This window comes from Buteo buteo, chromosome 15 (genome assembly GCF_964188355.1).
Source record: "Buteo buteo chromosome 15, bButBut1.hap1.1, whole genome shotgun sequence".
NCBI classification, from domain to species: domain Eukaryota; kingdom Metazoa; phylum Chordata; class Aves; order Accipitriformes; family Accipitridae; genus Buteo; species Buteo buteo.
In genome coordinates, this window is record NC_134185.1 from 29,700,843 (window position 1) to 29,723,277 (window position 22,435).

At 43.9% G+C, this 22,435-nt stretch overlaps 2 protein-coding genes across 2 annotated transcripts in view; one reads left to right on the top strand and one right to left on the bottom strand.

Annotated features, from left to right (window-relative positions):
• TPD52L1 (TPD52 like 1) overlaps positions 1–4,731 on the top strand; it is a 60,120-nt gene extending 55,389 nt beyond the window's left edge. Inside the window, exon 7 of the mRNA XM_075046401.1 lies at positions 2,983–4,731. Within this exon, the coding sequence (XP_074902502.1) occupies positions 2,983–3,114 (132 nt within the window). The 3' untranslated portion in view covers positions 3,115–4,731. The remainder of the gene's footprint in view (positions 1–2,982) is intronic.
• Positions 4,732–6,599: 1,868 nt separating this feature from the next.
• HDDC2 (HD domain containing 2) lies at positions 6,600–16,675 on the bottom strand. Its single transcript, XM_075046881.1, has 6 exons — positions 16,527–16,675; positions 15,960–16,081; positions 14,911–15,013; positions 11,782–11,850; positions 7,994–8,132; positions 6,600–6,738 (listed from the first exon to the last, which is right to left on the bottom strand). The coding sequence occupies exons 1-6, from the start codon at positions 16,593–16,595 to the stop codon at positions 6,644–6,646; spliced, it is 597 nt and encodes a 198-aa protein (XP_074902982.1). The 5' UTR covers positions 16,596–16,675; the 3' UTR covers positions 6,600–6,643.
• Between the last annotated feature and the right edge of the window lie 5,760 nt (positions 16,676–22,435).

Sequence of the window (22,435 nt, forward strand, 5' to 3'; positions counted from 1 at the left end):
GGTTATCACTAACAGCACATGTTAAGGCTCTTATTCAGCAGGACAGAGCATGGCAAATTTGCAGTGAGCTAATCTTTGCTGCATGCTAAGGCACATTCAAAGGGGGGAACAAGAGGGTTTGTCTCCTAATGGTTCTTATTCATCAGATAAAGTCAAGCTTGCTCATAAAAAGGCATTTTACTTTGCTGTGATAGAAAGAGTCCAACATATTCCAAATATAGTCTGTCAGTGGACAACCCTCATTTTAGAGGGAACTGAAAATACTAGATTAACGTCAAAGGGCATTACAACTTGTCAAGGATTAAAAAGGCAAGAAAATGGCCTTCCGCTTGGGACAGAAGGACATTCCTTCTTACAGAAAATGCAAATTACAGCTAGAACTGAAGCAGCAGGTGCACAGGGAAGGTCTGTCTTCTCCATGCCACTGTGAAATCGTACAGCACAAAATTTTCCAGTCAGTGTCTGAGGAAAGTAAACAGTAGAGAGCTTGATGTATTTTCATGTTTCTAAATAAGTATGTCCATCAAAGAATGCAGAGTTGCTCTATCATTTTCAGATTTTGAGCGTTCACGTTTATTTAGTGGTAGGCTGTTCTGGCAACTTTAAGTCACGATATTGTAGGGTTAACATCATCTCCATTGCACTGTGTCAGAGAAGGAAGCATCATCTCCGTTTCACAGGTGGGAGGCAGCATCCCAGGGAAGACTAGAAGCATCCCAAGGAGCCAGAACAGAACACAGACCTCCAGAGCCTCAGCTCGGTGCCTGTATGCACTTTCATATGCATTCGTTTCACCTTAGCTGCAAATGCTTTTTATACTCGACCTCACTGGAGGAGAAATCATTCATGCAGTGGGGTACATCAGCTTGGAAGGTCTGAATTCCTGTCTGTTGCAGTCAAGCGTATCGCTTGCTTATTTCTTTGTGTTCCTTCTACCCATTTAGGTAAGGGATGCAGCTCACTGGAACACGTGAGGCCTGAAATGGATTTTTTTTTTTCATTTTTCACTACTCACAAGTTAGAAGAAACTACACTGGAGAAGTGCAGCACCTTTTGTACCCATTTAGTCATTCAGTTGCTAAACCTACTCTCAGGGCTTTTAGTAGTAGTTCTAGCTCCCAAGTTTGCTTCTAGACTACACTCCACAAATCCATTCCTCCTACGCTTACAGCCAACCTGTGAAAGGGACAGCTTAAAGCCTTTTGCTTTGCTTTGCTTTGAGGACTAAAGGACAAATGTGAGTGATGTCTTTTCTGCATCAGGGGTGGGGTGTCTGTTTCCAGTGACCTCAGTGTGCCATTCAGAAAGAGGAAAAGTCAATTCAAACTGCACAGCTCTGAAGACCACTTCTCACTGTGATCTGCTTGAGGAGCCTGATCTTGTTTTCCTGATTAAGCAAAGGCGTTCTTCTAGAGGAGACTATTTGTCACGCCAACTCTTAGCCTATCATGTGTTCAGGGTGCCTTTACATCATCCTTTAAGGAATCTTTAGTTAAGCAGGACAAAACAAAAAGTCTTGAGTTTAAAGTCATCTTCCACATCCCGTGAAACCTTCATTGTCCATCTTCAGTGGCACACCCACTGACATTTTCTGAAATATTTTTTGTCTGTATTCTCTTTATTTCTTTCATTTCTCTACTAGGCAGTGGCTGCTTTTTCACTGCAAGTTTGGGCCTACCAACATTTAACAATATATGTATTTTATATTGCAGTTGGCAAAAATGAGTGATGGACCGATAACTTTCTGAAGGTCAGCACAGCCCACTAGACTGGATACAGATACCTCTCCAGATGGGAACTTCTAATAACTGTGACTCAAACTGTCAGAGCAACTATCATCAAGCCTACTGCTACCTTATTTTATTGAACTCTCAAGCTAGGCAAGCTCCTGTGCTAGCTGATGAAACAAAGGATTACATAGGATTAACCCTTTGGAAACTTAGGACACAAATTCATTTAATTAAAATAATCTTCCTTAAGCATTCAGTGGCTGACAGGCTAGAAAAAATGCCGGCTTGTCTTTAAGTCCTGCTGCTGTTCTAGGATGGAGTAAAACATTTTGCCCTATTTTCAGGCTTGAATCAACTTTGAGTGGGCATATTGGCAAGTCAAGCCATAGAAGAACGTTGTCTTACCAAGACAACCCAGTCAAAACAGCTTTGTCTCTTCATCACTTAGTCTTGACCATTTCCAAATCTTTAGATAAAGCTCTGTCTTTGTTATGAAAACTATTTATTTCAACTATTTCTAGTCCTGTTGGGTTTTATTTTTAATACTTACATTTACAAATACAGCAAACTGAAGCATTTTCAAAGTAGATGACCTGTGAGCATGTTGTCAGAGGTTTCATTAATGCAATTTGATATCTCCCCCTGCCCCCTGCCCAGGAAAGTGCTGTGGGCAGTTTTATATATCAGTATCTAGATAGCTACAAGTACCTAAAGGGAGAGAAGCTGCTGGTTTTGTTCTTTGCTTACGATGTTCCTTCTACTGTCTGAAATCCCAGAATGGTTTATGTATTTTGAGAGCAGCTGTGTTACTGCTGGCCAATGGGCCCCTTCACTCAGCAAATGAACCAGTTCATTTTAATACCCATCTCTTACTCAGCCTGTGTAGAACCAGAGAAAACAGTGAAACCAGTGGGAGCTACTCTACATGTAAAGAACTGCACTAAGTTTACTGGTAGGATTTAGGATCCTACCTGGGATCTCCTTAGGGACTGGTTCCTTTAAGTGTATGAAAAATGCCACTGGCAGATGTTATGATTGCAGCCTGGAAGTTTAGATATAGGGGGAGGAAAGGGGCTGCTTTATTTGACCGTTTTTATAGCTTTCGTTCTAAGAAAAACCCAACCCCACGTGTGTTCTCTGCCTGCTTCGAACAGTTCCCAGCCCTCCATGGCCACGGGGTGGAAGGCAAATGGGACTTGCTACACAGCGTGAGCAGAGGAACCTGCTGTTCTCTTTGTTTGCCTTCTTTCAGACCAAGGTTGGTGGGACAAGCCACACCGGGGGCAGTTTTGAAGAAGTTCTCAGCTCTACAGCCCATGCCAGCGCTCAGAGCTCTCTTGCTGGCACCCGCCTCCCTGAGAGTGAAGAAGAGCTGCAGTGTTAGACCGCCGGCCTTCCCGAGCCTCACACACCTCTCCTCAGAGACTTGCCCAGCCAGGGATTTTTAGACCTGCCTCGCCACCCAACTTGTGCAACAAGGTTTTGTCAGCTTTGGAAAATTGCCTCCCTGGCCTTGTGCTGGAGAAACGTTTCCTCTATGTGTGTTTTGGATGGGCCATTTTATCATCAGGTACTTTGTACATCATAGAAACCACTTATATGACTTATAATGCTCTAAATTCTATGTTAAGTGACCAAACCAGTTTTCATTTTCACGTACCTTCCCTCCAACAATCTCCAAGTCTCTGTTCCTTATTTCTTTTAGTTTACTGTTTTCTATCTGTTGGGTTCCCAACTCCCCTCTCAGTGCCACGGCAGACAGATGGATCTAGAGCTGTGCAAAGATTGCTACTGCCAGCAATAGTCCATATACCAGCTGTCTACCAGCCATACCAGGTGCCCTTTGCTCAGGAGTGTCTGTACACGATCTATTTCCTAGCGGAATTAAAATCACTTATTGTCACAAAAAGGTTTTTCTCCTTCGCTGGTACAGTCTGGCATTGCCCTCCACCCATTAGTCAGCAGAGTTAAGGAGGACAGGAAGAGACACCCAGTTATTCATATAGGAACTGAACTGATCACAGCTGCTGATTTAAGATGATCATTGTAGCTGGAAAAGCTTCAGTTTAAAAATATGTTCCGTTGCTTGCTCTCTGTGGTTTGGTAAGCCTTGATGGTAGAAGTAAGTTAATTACAAAAGGAAGTGGAGCGGAGGGAAGCTCTAATATTTTTGCCTCCATATCTTCCCCTCAAAAAAAGAGAAGGTATATTTAATGAGCTTCAGGCATGATACAGCCTTAAGTGCAGGAATACAAACCCAACAATTGCCTCCAGACGTGCCACAGGTCAGAGAGCCCATGCCTTCAGTCTGCATTTCAGAGCTGTTCGCATAAACCCTGTTATCTTACAATACACAGGATGAGTAGGTAGTTCACTTCTGTCAAATTTTGTCGTGCTTCACTCCAAGACATAAATCCCCCAACCACATTATATCTGCTTAATCACCAGGAGCCAGTCATCTCTCAGTTTTGATTCAGCATGTTCTCTTGCATCCTTTTAACATTTTTTCAAAGAAAAGAGCAGCACACTTGTGACACTATCTTGCTGTCTAGTGAGCACGTGTCAGTCTGCATGTTGCATTACTCAGTTCACCAGACTGAGGTGAGCACAACTTTTATCAGTCAAGTATAAACAAGATGGAAAACAGTCTGGCTACTTTCAAAATGGATGCATTTTTTGAGCATAAGCCAAAGCTTTGAATCAGCGTTAGTGAGTTTGACATTACAGACTGCTTAAAATCTTGTCAGAAAACTTGGCTTTAAGTGATTTTTTTTCCTGTGTGGCTTTTGTTATAGTTTTTACAAAGTTGGACGTACTTTCGTAGTGTTCTACTGGACATAAGTTAACTTTGGACATTTATATCAAATGCCTCTTTAGTGTGATTTTTAGCATGGAAGCAAATTTAATTAGCTTTTTTTAGTACAGTTTTCCTGTGACAGTTTGCTAGCTTGTTTTATGTGGATTTGTGCATAAATGTGAATTTATTTAAAGGAAGATATTAATGGTCAACTTAGTGTAAATGAAGTTATTGATATTCTTATTAAATTTCTCTCTTACTCTTTTGTACTTTGTGATGGGTATTACTGTGCATCTCTAAGCCTTGGTATGTCACAGCAGAGGATCAAAGTAAATGGCAAGAATATAACCTGCCATTCCTACAGTTTTTAAAACCTGTTTGGTTCCTTCTCGACCTGAATTCCCCATGGAAATCTGTGGCCCAAGTTTTGAAAATTTTGAGATTCAAAGGAGAAACATAATTGAACCAAGCTCAGTAGAAGCGAAATGTGTGGCAGAAAAAAATCTTCCAGGTCCAACACTATTGACCTGCAGTTGCAGTGAGTGGAAAGGAATGCAGGTTTACACAAAGCACCTGCTGGCTTTCTTTAAACAAAACCAAACCCCACGCAACGCACACTCAAACCATGGCTCTGTTTTCCAGGCTAGTATTTATTTACCTTTCTTGCACCATCGCACTGCTGACGGGGGTCCCCTGGCCCCCCTGCAGAACGGCGCATCGCCAGCCAGTACAGCCTCCTGCTGCGTTGGAGGAACCGACTGTTCCTGCTGGGGTAGCGCTTGCGCTGCGTCTGTTTCTGTCAAACAGCTCTTGAAGGCCACTCTTCTTGTTTGTCAGGAACGTTCTCAGTTTTGTCTTCCATTGCAGCTGTAGAGTAGCTCTTTCATGCTTGGCACTCGATGCAAACTAACAGAGCCTGTGGTTTGTATGCATCTTGGTGGAATAAAAGTGCTGAAGCAAGCCGAGCAGTCCCCACTCCATCACCCTTGCAGTATGACAATCAGCTGCCAATAACCACTAATTAGAGTTTCCTGTTGCTCAGTAAAGCGCAGCTTGTTCTTCCAGGGTCACCACAGGGCACAACCGCTGCCTTGCGGCGTTCCCCGAGCAGAGCAGGCATCCCACCCCGCAGCTGGACCAACGTGCTCTGTGGATTTTGTGCGCTCAGCCAGCCACTAAGGCAAGAGCTCGCAGGAGCTGCGCGCGGAGCTCTGTGCCTCTGCCAAAGGCACCTGCTGCAGAGCGCAGTGCAAGCTTCAGTGGGCCCCTGAGGTTTGCGAGAAGGAGACATTTCCCAAGTCACAGTGTGCTCCGCTAAATTACCTACCTCTAAAGGGGATGACAATTGAATTTAGTTTTATGCTGCCTCACTTGCCCTGAGGCCGAAGACAGAGGAGCTAGCTCCAGGTCTCTACCATGTGGTTTTTCCAGGTGCAAACTTTCATTATGCAGCAACTGTGACCTTGCCCTAATCTCCAGCTGCAGACGACACACCAGTTAGTAGTGCAGACACTGGCCTCACTATGGCATTTACCAGCACTACAGCTTTACCTGACAACCACCATACTGTACTTTCACATTAGCGTTATTACTTCTGCTAAAACCTGTCATTTACAGCAGAACCTGTAGCAGTCTGAACGAGGGACAGCCAGCTTTTGCATTAGACTGCACAAGCTCCAAAGGACCCTCCCAACCTCAGTTATTCTGTGATCACCAATCACCTGGGCAAGAGTCTGTAAAATTGCCAGTGAGGTGGGAGGCTAAAATTGGGGTGAGGGGGGAGTCAGGAATACCAGCTTTACAGTGATGTCAGCACCATCCCCCAATGCAACACTGAACAGTGGAGAATGTATTTGTAACTGAGACTGCATCAATCAGAGGCTGATTAAAAAAAGGAAAACACAAACAAGCTAATTCTAAATATTTGGTCCTTGATGCAACCTCTGATCTGGGAGGTAACTATCCTACCTGCTCCTAGCCAAGTGGTCCTGGGATTCTCAGCAGTAAATGCACAGAAAAAAAATCTGCTGGCAGAATTAGTGATGTTATGGCAGGAAAAATAATGCACAGAATATAAACCAAAGTATTTATTATGGCTACAGTGTTTAGGAACACCTCAGGAGTGTGGATGAGATGTAGCAGCTAATTTTTTATTCCTTTCTGTGTTAATCAAAGACACAAGCTGGAGTATTTCTGGGTGAACAAACTTTCCTGCAAAGCAAAAGAAAGGGAAAGTTAATTAAAAATGCTCTTATTTTCTTACGTGTGAAAGGTTGGCAGTGAAACTTTCTTAGCAGTGATGTCACTTTAGGCTCAGAATAAATGTCAAGTTATTCTTTTAAGAAGGAGAGTACTCACAGTTTACTCCAACTGCAGAATAACTACAAGACTAGTTACAGCCATTCTTCCCAAAAAACTTATAAAAAATATTTTGTGCTCTTTTAAGACACTTTAGAGCAGAAAAAGGGATGTACTCTGACCAAGATAATCCCATACTATGTAACCTGCTACAGGAAACCACCCCAATGACAGGTGCACTTGGTGTATATGCTGTAGGCTCTACTGAGACACCAGCTCAGTTTAAGTCACTGAACTCTGGTAGGAGGGCAAAGATGTCAAATAGGACAACATCAACAAAGCTGGAATACTTCATTTTCTCTACCCCACCCCTCCCTGCTTCCTCCCCTAATCAAATTATTGCATTTTTCAGAGAACTTATTATTTCCCTGAGGTGTCACGGAGGTATAAATGAGAATTGTCAGGGACTGTGTCTGGTGATTGCTGGTCCTCTCCCTGAGTTTGTCTGTCCCTAGTTTTTTCCCAGGACAGGATGACTTGGAGTCACAGTCCCTTTCTGGTGTTCAACTCCCTTGCTAAAAATAATAAAAAGACTATTATTTTACCTATTTTTCCTTTTAACTATCAGTTTATTTTGGAAAGGATGAAAAGCAGTGGATAGAATAAAAAGTAACACAATTGCACCTAAAACATTTCACCGAGCTGGTTCTCACATGTACCTTAGGCAGGTCACACAAGACCACAGCTCATGTAGGAATAACAAATTCTACTTTATTGGTTCATTAAGCCCTAACGAAGTAGAAACAAGCTGTTGTCAGAGCATCAGTGAAGACTGAAGTCTCCTTTATACCCCCTCTGATGTTACAGGGAGATCCTTAAACACATGCAAGTGTAATGAAAGCTGGGCCTCTCAAGGTAAGAAGTGATGTAAAAGGAATTTGGCATAAATGAAATTCAGGTTCAATACCTACAGATAAATGTAAGGTATTTTCACACTGCAATAAGTTTCCCCAAATGTATTTAGGGTACTTCAGCAATGAGTAAAATAACTAGTTCTCACTTGCTCTGGATGTCTATCAGAAAAAAGGCAATTTGTTTATTTCATTTCATTTATGGAAAAAGAAAAAAAAAAAAAAAGAAAAAAAAGGAAAAAGCCCAAATGTCATACCAGCAGTTGAATCGTAAAAATCCTGCAGTCTGCCAGGTGTGTTTTCCAACTCTTCGTACTCAAATGCTTGCAGTATCATCTCGCACTGATCCAACTGTTTTACAAACTTGGCTTCTGCAGTACACTGGTTTTCATATTCCTGAACAGATTTGCATTTATAAGAAAAAATTTTTGTTGTTCTGAAACACAGTATTAGAAGCTCATTCTGTATCTAGAATTTTCTCCATGAGTACAAGCCACTCCATAAATATTCATGACAGTTACGTCTTTCACTCTCTTTTTCAGACTGTTATTCAGCAAAACACTTGAAATAAGTGCGTGCCAAATTTCTATTAAATGTAATGGGACCTAAGAACACAATTCTTTTGCATACTCTAAACATATGAAGTGTTTTGGCTGAATCAGGGATGATATGGAGACAACCCTACATGACATAGAAGTTAAATAATAGGTTCCATTTGACAACATTTTTATATAAAGATCTTTTCAGGCCTGGCTAAGGCTATGAATTACCACAGTGTGTGCCTATGCACTACCATTACCTATTTTTTAAGACCTATTTTGTACTTTTCTCCATCACTTGCTGTTTTTATAAGGAGTTGTTCTTTACATTTCTCCTGTCACCCCTTCTTAATCTCTTTGGTCTAAGCTGTCTGAGCTGCTTATGTCTTTATGTCTCCCCTAGGAGATAGGGAGGAGGGTTGTTATGGGGTTTCCTCCCCTCCAGACTTTAAGTCCTTTAATCTCTCTTCTATCTTTTCCCTCTCTCCAGTCATCACTAGTATGTACTTGTGAGTTGTTCACATTTCTAGTCAACTTGAACAATTTTGCTGTCATTTGCTTCCAGTGATGGCTGCCGACGGCTTTGACATTTCATTTTCTCTTTTCTAAATCTACTGCACTGTATTTGATGTCTCACCAGCTGGTCTTCTTCTGACTTCCAAAACCAACCACAGAAAAAGGCTTCTTTCTGTGCAGGTTACCATCACCTTGATACCCTCGGCAGGTCTGACCCCATCCATCATCATCATCACCAATAATTAGTCCAGAGGCTTAAGTACACAGCAGGCCATCTGTGCTTTCAGATCCACACAACCCACAACACACAGCAGTTCTGCAGATGACAGCAGCTCAAGTGCAGGAAGAGTTTTTCCTGCTGAACAAAGAACATGGCATCTCTTTCTGCATCTTAAGACGACAACTGTGGGTGTGGGTGTCATTCACAGTGGCAAGATCCTGCATTGTAACTCCAGCACAGTGATGCTCAGATAAGAGTCACGGTCATTTCATTGTCTGACATAATATTAGGAGCCCATTTGTTCTTATGCTTAATGCTTTACCTTTGAAAGTCAGAAATCCAGATTTTGATAGCCATGATGGATTCATATACTACTCTATTTGAACAATGCTTTGAATTTTCAATTACATTTTGATCATTACTTTAGTATTTCAACAATTTTACCTTCCTTTCCTCATTTCGATTTGCGCTTTGCCTCATCTTTAAATTGTTTAAATACTACTTCTTGCTTTCTTAAATCTATTTATTTCTACTCTTTTTTTTTTTTTTGGCCACTGAAGAGAACAAACTCTTGGCAGCATTACAAAGAATTTCAGGACAAGGAGAACTATGGCTGTTTGCTTGTAAAGGTTTGTCCCACCTCCAGCAAATAATTGGGATTATCAATCTGTTACCAATCTCTTTGTGCCATACAACCCACGAGACCTTATTCTTACCTCAGTTCACGTTAACCTCAAGAAACATCAGCTATTGTATGTGCAACTGTGCACAGTGCTGAAATAATCACTTACTGTTTCCTCCCCGCAGGTGTTTAAGAGTGTGAAATAACAGTATACTTTGGAAAAACTGGTCTCTCAAACACCACAGTCTGCCTTTTATAAACAACTCCTGTACTTTTGCTCTTGAAAATAAAAAAGCAGGACAGAGCTGAAGTGTGCTGACTCATTTACTGTAACGTATTCTGGATTAAGTTATAAAGTGAAAATACATTGGAGTCATCTTTCTGCTACCTTTCTCCCCTACACTACACTTGCAGAGTGTCCACCAATAGAGTCCGAAGCAACAGTCCTTGTGAGGCTGAGAGTGAAAGAGGGGCAGAAACAAGGGCAGAGCAGTGCGGGAAGGACTCGCTAAGAGTGTCAACAGATTTTGTCCCAGCCACTGTTCACCTCTAGGCCATAACTTCCTTCACTCACAAAAAGAAATCGGAGGGAAATGCCTCTGGCTAGCTGAGAGCAGAGTATCACAACAAGTGATCAGTGGCTTCTTATTTTTCTGCCTTTCCCCAAACCCCCCCCTTTTTTTTTTCTTTGTAAGAAGCACCTAGTTCTTCCACTCAAAATAAGGGTAAAGGGACTACATGTGAATATTAGATTTTTAGGTTACACTTGCTGCTATGTGGGTTACACTCATACTGCTGCATTGGAGACTCAATGCCAATAAATTATCCTGAAGGTAGAAACAAAGAACAAATGATCAAAATTGTGCATATGTTAAATTATGGTTAATGAGAACGATAAAAAGCTAACATGCAGAAGAACTAACTGCATACTGAACCAGCTTCTATACAATCAGAGGAAAAGACTGAGGCAAAGAAAAAAAAATATGCAAAAAAAAAAAAGTCCTACAGGACTTATTTTATCTATCAAAAACTCATTATCCTCAACTGTAACAGTTTCCCAAGGGAGAAGGAACCAGTGCTCACTAAACAAATGCACACACATTATTTCCCAGATCTGGTTATGCTGGTTTACCCCTTCTACTTTGAATTATAGCACTGAAAACCTGTTGCCAGTTTTACCACACAACTACAGCACAAAGAAAACCCCAAACAAACACGGTGCTGTAACAAAAGGCAGAAATTGGCTGCAAATACTGGAATTTAAATACAGTCCAAGTGGAAAAGTGAGAATATCACCATAAAATAGTTTGAGGCCACAGAGTCCCAGAAACATATAATGCTTTGTTTGCAACAACATGTGAACAAGAGATTGTGGATGCACTTGTCCTCATGTGACTGTATGCCAGCAGAAGATAAAGCACTGTAATTATAAACTTGGATTGTTTGGAAATTAATCATCCCTAGTTTGCAAGTATAAAAGATCTTATCAATTAACAGCAAGAGTTCACATCAAAAAGTTACATCACCTTCAAATACAGAAGGTACTTTCCAATACAAATATTTAAGGTACCCAAGAGCAGCCAGCAATCTGTGTTGTTTATAGAAAAGCACTGTTCTGTGTCAGTACACCACTTTTCAGTTTAAAACAGAAGTTACTACTAAGTATTTTAGCCTAATGGGCTGTATAATAAAGAAATCGAAGCCACATAAATTATTACTTGCATAAAAAGCAGGAAATACTCCACAGCATCATCAGCTCCCATCACTTTTTCCTGTATTAAATGATCATGAACTGCAAATGGCCAGAACAAAAGAGATAATGTAGTAAAAAAACAGATTTATATCCCAGAAGGCTGGATGTACAGGACAAACCCTTCCATAAGTTGTACAAACCAAGCCCTGGACAGGTTCATCTGGAACTGTGAGAGGCCAAAGGCAGAAGCTGGTTATTTTACCAAAGTTCGGGGTTTCTATTTGAAAATGATTCCAAAGCAACCTTGACTCATACCGTTAAGCTTTATCTCCCAAGCAATTGAATCTACCCTGCTTGAGGTCAAAATAAGAGATGACACAGTTTTACAGGTAAACATGAAGAGGAAAATGAGTCACCCTGAATTTTAGCAAAGTATTAAAAGAATGCAAGCTTACTTCCCAGAGTTCATAGATTTCTTTTCTGAGGTCCTCTGACAGAAGCTGGGTCAGTTGTTGCATAGCTGCCTGAAAAAAAGAAGCCATTTCCATTTATCCATTTTTTGAGCAAGCACATTTTTATCATTCTTTTTGAATAATTAACTACTTGTTACCACATTTGTAGAAACACACACTACATAGTATATTACTGTATTGGGTTTGCGTGGCAAGGTTTTGGTAGTGGGGGGGCCTACAGGGGTGGCTTCTGTGAGAAGATGCCAGAAGCTTCCCCCATGTCCGATAGAGCCAATACCAGCCAGCTCCAAGTCGGACCTGCCACTGGCCAAGGCTGAGCCCATCAGCGATGGTGGTAGTGCCTCTGGGAGAACAGATTTCAGATGGGGAAAAGTTGCTGCGCGACAGCAACTGCAACCAGAGAGAGGAGTGAGAACATGTGAAACAACCCCGCAGACCCCCAGGTCAGTGCAGCAGGAGGGGAGGAGATGCTCCAGGCGCCGGAGGAGAGATTTCCCTGCAGCCCGTGGGGAAGACCATGGTGAGGCAGGCTGTCCCCCTGCAGCCCAGGGAGGTCCACGGGGGAGCAGATCTCCACCTGCAGCCTGGGGAGAGAGGAGCCCACGCCAGAGCAGGGGGATGCCCAAAGGAGGCTGTGACCCCGTGGGAAGCCCGCGCTGGAGCAGGCTCCTGGCAGGACCTGCAGCCCCATGGAGAGAGGAGCCCATGCTGGAGCAGGTTTTCTGGCAGGACTTGTGACACCGTGGGGGACCCATGCTGGAGCAGTCTGTGCCTGAAGGACTGCAGCCCATGTGAGGGACCCACGCTGGAGAAGTTCATGGAGAACTGTCTCCCGTAGGAGGGACCCCATGCCAGAGCAGGGGAAGAGTGAGGAGTCCTCCCCCTGAGGAGGAAGGAGCGGCAGAGACGACATGTGAGGAACTGATGGCAACCCCCATTCCCCATCCCCCTGCACCGCTGGAGGGGAGGAGGTAAAGAAAATTGGGAGTGGAGTTGAGCAGGGAAGAAGGGAGAGGTGGGGGAAGGTGTTTTAAGATGTGGTTTTATTTCTTATTATCCTACTCCGATTTGATTGGTAACAAATTAAACAGTCCAGTCTGTTTTGCCTTTGATGGTAATTGGTGAGTGATCTCTCCCTGTCCTTATCGCGACCCATGAGCCTTTTGTTCTATTTTCTCTCCCCTGTCCAGCTGAGGAGGGGAGCGATAGAGCAGCTTTGGTGGGCTCCTGGCCTCCAGCCAGGGCCACCACAACTATTCTGAAGTGCACATGTACATAAATCTGCCAGAGAAACAGGACCACTCAGTGAAGAATCTTTTCTGGGAGCTGCTTAAGTAAATTGTTAGAGGACTAGTCTAAAAAAAGAAAAACAACCTGAAAGTGCATCCAATACCTTCAAGAGTCAAAAAAGAAGGCCAGAGGAAAACAGGCAAGTCAAATGACAGAGAACTACCATCAATTAGCAGCTCTGCCTTCCAGATTTAACTAGTGGAGGCAACATTTGAACTTAATAGGTTACAGGTGCAGTTCATGAAAGCAGCTTCAAAATACTAACTCCTAGTGTTGATAAGCAGTTGCCCCGTCCCAAACACTCAACAAGCACCTTTCTAGCAGGGCTGAGAGCAGCTACTGACTGTCAGGCAGGCAACACAACAGAAGCCTTTAAAAATCTCCAATTTTGAAAAACAGAGAAGAAAAAAACATTTAATACCCTGCAGCAATAAAACACGCTGCTCCCAGACTGAAATACCATTTGTTCAACAACAAAAATCTTGGTACAAGGTTTAACGCAGTATCAAACTGATGGTGTAACCAGCAAACAGAAATTGTTCTGCATGCTCTTCATGCTCTCCCAGCTGATCAGTCTCATTTCTGTGCTATTTCTACTGTTTTCCCAGTAACACTAAGAACTGCTTCCAAAACAATCAACATCACAGGCAATACAAACATTTTGTGCCATGATTATTTCTCCACTTCAAATACAGGATATCGTTTCACAATATGGCTGAACTGAATCAGCTGCTCCCCACCACTGAAGCATCAAGGTCTCATTCCTTCCCAATTCCTTCCAGCTCTGGAGCTCATCAGATTTCAAGGTTAGCAGGCCAAAATGACTTACCTGACAAAAAAAAAAACCAAAACAAAAAACACCAAAACCCGAACCACCCTGAAGAAAAACCCAAGCTTTTTTTTTTTTTTTTTTAAAATCGAGTTCATTTTCTGCTGCCTTAGCCTTGGTGAGACCAGCTGATTAAACTTACTGCTCAAGCAGCAAACTTCAGAACCAGATTAACGTCAGCTGTAAAGCAAAGGGGAAAAAAGGAGGACTCTGTAGTGGAAGCAGCATATTGATAATTCATCATAAATAGCCTTTTGATCTTTACTTTCCACTTTTTTAGCAAAGAGCTTACTCCTAGAGTTAGTCATAGCTCCCCCTAACCCTAAGTTTTAAACAGGTAAGCAAAAAAAGTGGGTAGGGGAGAAATAATCACTGCAACGTTTTTCACACTCTTTGAAGAGCTAACTGTAGCCTCTAAAGTTTCTGAGGCATCACGCTGCCCTCTAGCTGTGGTTGGAGGAGTGGTTTACATTTTCTTCAAATGCAGCAAGCCAGAAATGACAAACCAACACTTTGGATATGTACAAGGCCAAAAATAAAATAACTCTAGGCACACTGCACTCAAAGACTCATGGCCTGTGCACCTGTGTCTGGAGTCCTGTGCAGATGTTTTAAATAAAGTCTGTCAGAACCACAGCATCTGGCACCACACAAATAATCCACCACAAACTGTCATCCACCCTTCTCAGTGCACCTGCTCCCCACCTCTTGGTAAGGCTGGTCAACGCGACTAATTCAGGCTACCAAAAATCCAGCTAGTTCACAAATAAATGGCCAATGTGAAGATTACTTCAAAGATTCTCCTTCCTAACTTTGTACTTGATGACATTACATGTACAAAAATCATGAGTTGAAAACTTTGGTTGTTTGTGGCATACTCGTCCAATGTCAGTGACAGTATTAGGTTGCTTAGAGGATCTCTTCACTACCACCAGAACATTAAAAACAAGCAGAACACTTCACAGATGTGGCTTCACGCCTTATGTCCATACCTCTTCTCTTCTGTGTTTCTCCTCTTTTGAGATATTATCTGCAGGAGCAATATCTCCAACAATGCATTCAGCCATATCGTGAATCAAAGCTAATCGCATGCATCTGACAAGAAGCAAGGACAGAATAATTAGGTTTTCAGCATTTTAAGTTATATCTTGTTATTCATAAAGCTAAGAGACCGCATAATTTGTCCCCTTCATATATTTTACAGGCTTTTTTGGTTTTTTTTAATGTTACATAACATTTTCCACTTCTTTGCTAAGGAAAGTAGTTTCTACCTAGATATTTTAATCACCGATTTCTAGCTATTGCTGCTTGTCAGTGTAGATTCAAGCATAAATACAGTTTGTACGAGAGCATAGCATTCAAAAATAACGTGCTTTTTTTTTTTATACTTGGCTTTCAGAGATTTTGTGATAACTAACTACATTATACACTTCACATTAATGCTGCAACAGGTAGAAGGTAATCTGATTGGAGCCATACCAAATTCAGCATATAATCTACCAATCACTGCTCTGTAGCTATGTCAATCTGCAGCAGAGTACTGAAAAAAGCATTCACTATTTTCATCAGCTCCTGAAGGGACAAAGCAAGCATGAGCCCGTACTAGACTTGACAACTCATTCAACACTAATGATGCTCTCTCTTCCACACTATATGATTTCTGAGGCTCCTCAGTGCTGCCAAGTGCTAAGTAAGTCTGTCAAAATCCACATGGCGTATGGCTTTGCCTTTGCTGCCTGTTGCTTCAAACTGTGTTTTAACTGAGTGTCTTCAGCTTGCTTACTTATGGCTTGAGAGAAGGCCAGCTCAGAGCCCCTGCATGAATGACTTGCCTCAGCACCTGGAATTTAGCAATAGTCTTTAGCCCCTGTCAGCTCTCTGGGTAAACAGCACCCTGTCCAAGGGACGGAGGGGAAAGGATTTCAAACTCCTTCAGTGTGTTTTAAAAGCTCTTCCTCAGGATGACGGCTACTTTAAGCATTTTGGTTGCAGCTCTCCCACGACATTAACATAGGGCCAGGATAACCAGAGGCAGGCTCACCTGTCCTTGTTAAGGCTTTTGTCTTCGGTCACCAAAGCCATCATCGCCATCCTGTACATATGATCGGATACGCTCTCCGGCTTCGCCACGTTCCTGTACACCCATCCCGTCCGCGGCACTCTCTGCGCGGGGAGACCGTCACAGCAACGTAACCGCTAAAGCCCGAGGTTTTTTTGAAGGACCTCACTCCACAGACGCCGGTAGACATTTCGCCCCACCGTGACCTCCATGCTCCGGTCAGCTTCGATACCTCCGCGAAACACCTGCCCCAGCCCCCGGGGCTGCCCCCCGGCTGTGAGGAGATGCCTTTACGTCGCCCCTCACAGACAAGGAGAACGCACCCGCGCTACCAGCAGCCGGCGGGCGCCCTCCTCAGCCTCACGCCGCCCGCGCCGAAGCTCCGGGCCACCCCTGCCCAGCCCTGCCTTCCCCCCGGCCGGCCTCCACCTCTCCCCGCCGCAGCCCCAGCCCCGGGGCCGGCGGGCCGCCAGTCCCAGCCCGGAGGCTCTCCGCGGCCGCCCGGCCCCACCGCCCCGCTGAGGCGAGCCCGCCTCCCGCCGCGTTCACCTTCAGCTGCCCCAGCAGCCGCAGGAAGGGCAGCAGGCCGCCGCGGCCGCCGCTCGCCCCCGCCGCCATCCACCGCCTCCTCTTCCTCCTCCTCCTCTTCCTCTTCCTCCCGCCGGCCCGGGCGGCTCTGGGAGGTGCCGGGGGAAGGAAGAAGAGCGGCCGGGCATGGCGCTGCCCGCCCCGGAGCGCCGCGGCTGCCGCTGAGGGGCCGGCGGGCGAAGGGCGGGAAGCGGCGGCTGCCTCTGTGAGGGGGCGGCTGCCGGCCTCGGTATTCCCAACGCGCTGGCCCCTCAGGGTCGCCTGCTGTACGGCCCGATCGTGTTCCTAAAGCTCTGGCTCCTCAGGGTTTAATTAACCACAAATAGGGCGTTAATTATAGAGGCGCAGGGCGGGATTGCAACGAGGATAAACGGCCGGAGGAGCCGGGCTGCTCCCCGGCATGGCCGCCGTGGTGAGGGGAAGGAGAAGGGAAGGGAAGAGAGGGAGAGGAGGAGGAGGAGAAGAAGAAGGGGAAGAGAAAAAGAAAAAGGAAGGAGAAGGAGAAAGGCAAGGAGAAGGGAAGGGAAGATGGGTGCTGTGTGTCCTCTCCTGGGGTACAGAAGGGAGGAGGATGAAGGTGTGAGGGAGGGGAAGGCAGGAATAAGTTGTACTTCAGTCACAACTGATCACAGCGGTGACCTTTAGCATACTTTAAAAAAAGAAAAAAAACAACAACAGTAAATAGCGCAAGCTAATGTCATTATTCAGAGAAGCAAGGGTGGTTATGTTGGAGTTTTGAATTATTTGGGGGACTCCTGGAGTCTGGCTACAGTCGCTTCCATCGCTTTTGCAAGCTGAATAAATAGCACGCTGAATTACTTTACAATTGGTGGATTTTCAAAATGTGCTGCATTTCTTTGCTATTTTTATATTGCCAACTGAAATAGCAGATAGCGGTTTAAATGTGGCAAGGAAATACTCCGTTTTCAGAAAAGAACATCTGCACTTGGCCAGGTATCAACAGATGGCAGAGTATTTTTATTTATGCTCATGTGCCTACTTAAACACATTCCCAAATTAATAATAAAAGCCCAGACAACATTTTGGTGACCATTTTAAGGCTATCTTCCCACAATAAACAAAATTCACAGAGCAGGAAAGTCATTAGCTTTACATTTGTGCACAATCATAAACAGGTTGGTGGGAAAGGACCTCTGGGTGTTGCATAGTCCAGCCTCCCCACCGAAGGTAAATCACATCTGTTGAGGCTTTGTCTTGACAGCTCTCAAAACCATCCAAAATGAAAATTTCATAGTTTATCCAGGTTAACTACCTTCCAATTAAATAGTTTCTTTCATAATGTCCTCTTTGGACTTCCCGAGCCTCTTCTGCCCATCTGTTGATTTGCCTACAGAGTTTAGATCTGTCGTATTTGTAAACCCCCTTCAACTAGTTGTAGGCTGCTGTTACGTGACCCCTTACGCTCCTCAACAGGCAAGATGGGCCTAGGATCCCCCAACCTCTCCTTCAAGGTGATGTGATTTAGATCCTGATCATCTTCGTAGCCTTCACTGGCGATGCCCCATCCTGATCTGGGGAAGCACCAAACTGGACCCTGTGTCCAGCCAGGCCCTCACCAACACCAAGCAGAGGAGGACCGTAACTTTCCTCAGTCTGTTGGCCATAATCCTTCTAACGTAGGCTGCTGAGTGATTGCCCTCTTTGGGATGAGAGCACACTGTTTGCTCATATTGGACTTGGCTTCCACATAACCCCAGGTCCTTTTTGGTAAAGCTGGTAGCCAGCCTGTTTCTTCCCAGCCAGTACCGGTGGAGGGGTTTATTCTGCCTTAGGTGCAGAGCTGAGCATTTCTCCTTGTTTGTGTTTCTCCTTGTTGAACACGTTAAGGCTTCTGGCAGCCCAGTCCTTAAGCTTCTCCAAGTCCCTCAGAACTGAAGCTCTACCATTTAGTGTGTCAACCACTCCCCCTAACTCAGCGTCATCTTAAAATATACTGAGGGTGCATCCTTTCCCATGGTCCAGGTTTTTGATGAAGACAATGAGCTATATGGGCCCTAGTATCAACCCCTAGAGTACTCTACTTGTTACAGGCTTTCAGGCAGATGGCCAAGCCACCAGTTGCCACCCACTGAGCCCGTCAGCCCAGGCAGTTTTCAATGCATCTAGCAGTCAGCTTGTTCATGCTGTTATTTCCTCAGTTTGTGAGTAAAAGTGCTGTGGGAAATGACTTCAGAAGCTGTACTGAAGTCCAGATCTATCGTGTCCACTGCTCCCTCCTTGTCCTTGTAGCCAGCCATTTCATCATAGGGTGCAGTCAGGTTGGCCAAGTGTGATTTGTCCTTCATAAATCCACGCCAGCCATTCTTGATTGCCTTCTTGTCCTTTACAGGTCTCTTTCTAATAGAGCTTCATCAACTTTCTTTCTGTGTCTTGCAGTCTCTGGCTGCAGACTGAATCTTTCTGGTTTGCTGAACAGTTGTCAAATACCTTCTGAACTCAGACAATCATAAAAATAACACAGAGTAATTTAGTAATTTGCATTTTAAGTAAGAAGCTCTATTTAGTTCAGGAATGCTATTTTTAAGGCTAGCTGATAACAGATGCTTTGTCTTTTAACCCTTCCTGAATCTCTGTTCTGTGTACACGTTTAGTATTCATAGTCCTTTAAATCCAGTAATCCATTTGCTTTTGCAAATTCTTTAATAATTCTTTAATATGTGTAAGTCCTGTACAGCGCACATGAGGAGGCATGATTTTCAATTTCATCGTGTGACAACTTCTTTGCCACTGGTGTCCTTAAGGTCAGTTTCTAGAACAAACTCTTCTATGACATTAATGAGGCTGGGCTTGCAGGCCCTCACCCTGGCTGTCCGTTCAGTTTAGAGAACGCTATCAAAAGCAGCATACCCACATTCACAGACTGATTTTCTAATGCACTTAGTATCCCTGCTGTGTTTGAACCCTTTGGAGCTGTGAATGCTCTGGAGACCTGAGGTTTCCCGTGGTGTTAGGAAGAACAGAAAACTGCTGGGTAACAGGATGGCAACAACATCATTTAACATTGTGGTGGAGAACAATTTCTCAGGCATCAGCTATAAATAATATCTCGGTTTATTTTTTTCAGCACGGATTTCTTTTTGAAAGTGTACACTAACATATGTACCATTTATGTGGGATAAAATGTACATGAAATACACTTGTACTTAATACAACCGTTGTAATTCTTTTGTATTTATGTAAATTTTGTAATATTTGTAATATTTGTATTTATGTAATCAAATGTATTTATGTAATATTTATGTAGTGTAATTTTTGTAACATCTGTAATATTTTGTAATATTTGTATGTACATAATTCTTCTGCATGCACTTTGTATGCTATTTTTGCATATTGCTTATTTATGCTAGTTTTCTACCCAGTCATTTTGGGACAGTACTAGAGGTACCATTTCTGAGCTTTTCCGAGTGTTTATCAAATGCATCATATGTAGTATTAGACGCATAGACTCTCTGTAGGCTGGAGGACCATAATATAGTACAAATTTTAGCTCTGTTAAAATCCGATGTGATTTCATTCTTGACTAAGTAGCCTGAAAACAGAAACAAATTTGGGATGCTCAGCTCCTTGCAATTTTAAGCAGCTTTTTTATTTAATTCAGAAACTTCAGCAAGGATTTGCAAAGTCTCCCTACAGGATATTCAGATAGTGCTAAGGCTTACATCTCAATCTTTCATGAGTCTCAGATGGCTTTTTTTCTCCCTCTTTTGCCGGCACAGATGGCAATTCCAAAGGAGAAATACCAAATTAGCCGTTTTGTTACCCCAGAGAAATTATTGTTTGGTAGCAGGAGATGGCGCTCTCTGCCCACAAATGTCTGCTCCGACCACATTTGCTGCTGCCCAACGCCAGGCTGAAATTATGCTTCAATTTCTTTAAGAAATAGCGCTGGGGAAATGGGAATGCTTTACACACTTGGCGCAGTAATATGAGAATCATCTCCACAAATGCCAGATGACTGGGGACAGACCCATTAACTACTCATAAGGTGGATCTTAATCAGCTTGTGGTTTACGTGACGCAACGCCAACAATAACACGTGGGATTTCGAAAACTGTTATGCGTTCTGCCAACATGGACACTGCAAACCTTGTGCTGGCAAGATGTCTTCAGGAAAAGTAATTAATTGATTGGATTCATTTGTTACCATCTGGCAGGAAGAAAAAAAGAAGTTATGTAGTTCGCTGGATATAGCAAAATGATTGCGTATGACAGACCCAACAGGCAGGAGCAACGGCCCTGATGTCCTCCTTAAGAGCGAAAAGATTGAAGAGCACGCTGTAAATGGTCATTTTAGTTCTCCAGACTGTATTATAGCTTTCTTTACCTGAGGCAATCTCAGCAACAATGTCGAAGTAGCTAGTGAAAATCTGTTGCAAGAACCCGCAGTAATGGTACAGAGAAGAGCAAACCACTGCAGCGACAGGTACGTGTGTGCCATGTGGCTCTCTCCCCACTGCCACGCACCTTGCAGATGCCGGGCTGTGTGTCCTTGTGCTGTCAAAGCAGGTGAGAGAGGCACCACGCACGATGTCTGTGCCAAGAGCTGGCCATCTTCGGCTGAGACTTACTCTGCGGCTCAACCAGGAAGGGTTGTAGGAAATAGGTTAACATTGATAGCGTTAACTATGGGCTGGTAGTTATCTGCAAATATTGGCCAAATCCAGCCTAGGGGTAAGTGAACGACAGGTAATTTGTGCTGGCCATTAACGCTCATTTGACCGCAGAACCTAGTGTTTCAGGAGGGTCCGGCCTTTGGGTTTGTTGCCTGTAAAAGTAATGGCTGTCACCAGGCTTTGTAGAGTTTTAGTTCCAAACGCCTGCATGGGAACTGATTCATACAGTTAAATGCACATGTCCCATAAACCGGCTAGGCTCCCCCTCACGTGGCCTTCGTTAGGGGATGCTGCTGTGAAGGTCAGTAGACACAACCAGTGCTGATGGTCTATCTGTTGGGACTTGTAGAGCTCAGGAGCTTTTCTGGTGTTACAGCGTCAGAGAACCTGCCAAGTCCGACAGGCTGTGTTTGGGGGGGGGGGGTCACCCAGCTGCCCCCCTCCAGCGTGAAGCAACCTCAGTTCGTAAGCTATCAGTCATTTGTGGAGCAACCCAGCAGAGACTGTTTTCTCTCCCGTGGTCCTGCACGTCAGGTGTGGCTGCGATCTGCCCGCAGACGCACGGTGTGGAGGGAGGACACGGCGGAGAAGCACTGCTCCCGCTGCCCTTTTCCAGCGCTGGTCCAGCACCCCCGGCACGTGAGACCGTGTTTCCGTTTTTGGTGAAACGTGTGCGGATGTCACTGGAAGGTATATCAGAAGGCTGAGGAGAAAGTACACTTATGGTAGCCTTCCTATAGTCGGCAATAGCTGACCAGGGTAGCCCCATTCAGCGTAGGTAACCTGTGGGATCGCTACCAAAAAGAAAGATGTTCTACTTGCTGCTGTTGCGTAATATCTTGGGCTTTCTGTGATTAACAAGAGATTTTCCATCAGAACCCTGAGGATTAGCCTATCTAAACCTACAAAATGAGGAAAAAGTGGTCTTCCCTTATTTGTGTAACAGATCTGCGGAGCCAGGAGTAGAACTTTAGAATAGCGCATTTAACCAAAGGGAAAAAAAAAAGTCAATTTAAGAGCAAATCAATCTTACATGAGCAGAACATTTCTAATGTAAAAAGGCAGCTGAATTAGAGGATTAGGTCACACTGCCCGATTAACATCATTTGATCTTCTGCTATTGAAAAGCCACTGGGCTTCTCAGAGAATGGAAGCATTCAAACTTTAAATGAAACCACAAGCCTGGCTTAGGAAAAACCTGCTAAACTGAAAACCACTTGCCTTGCTTCAGTAATT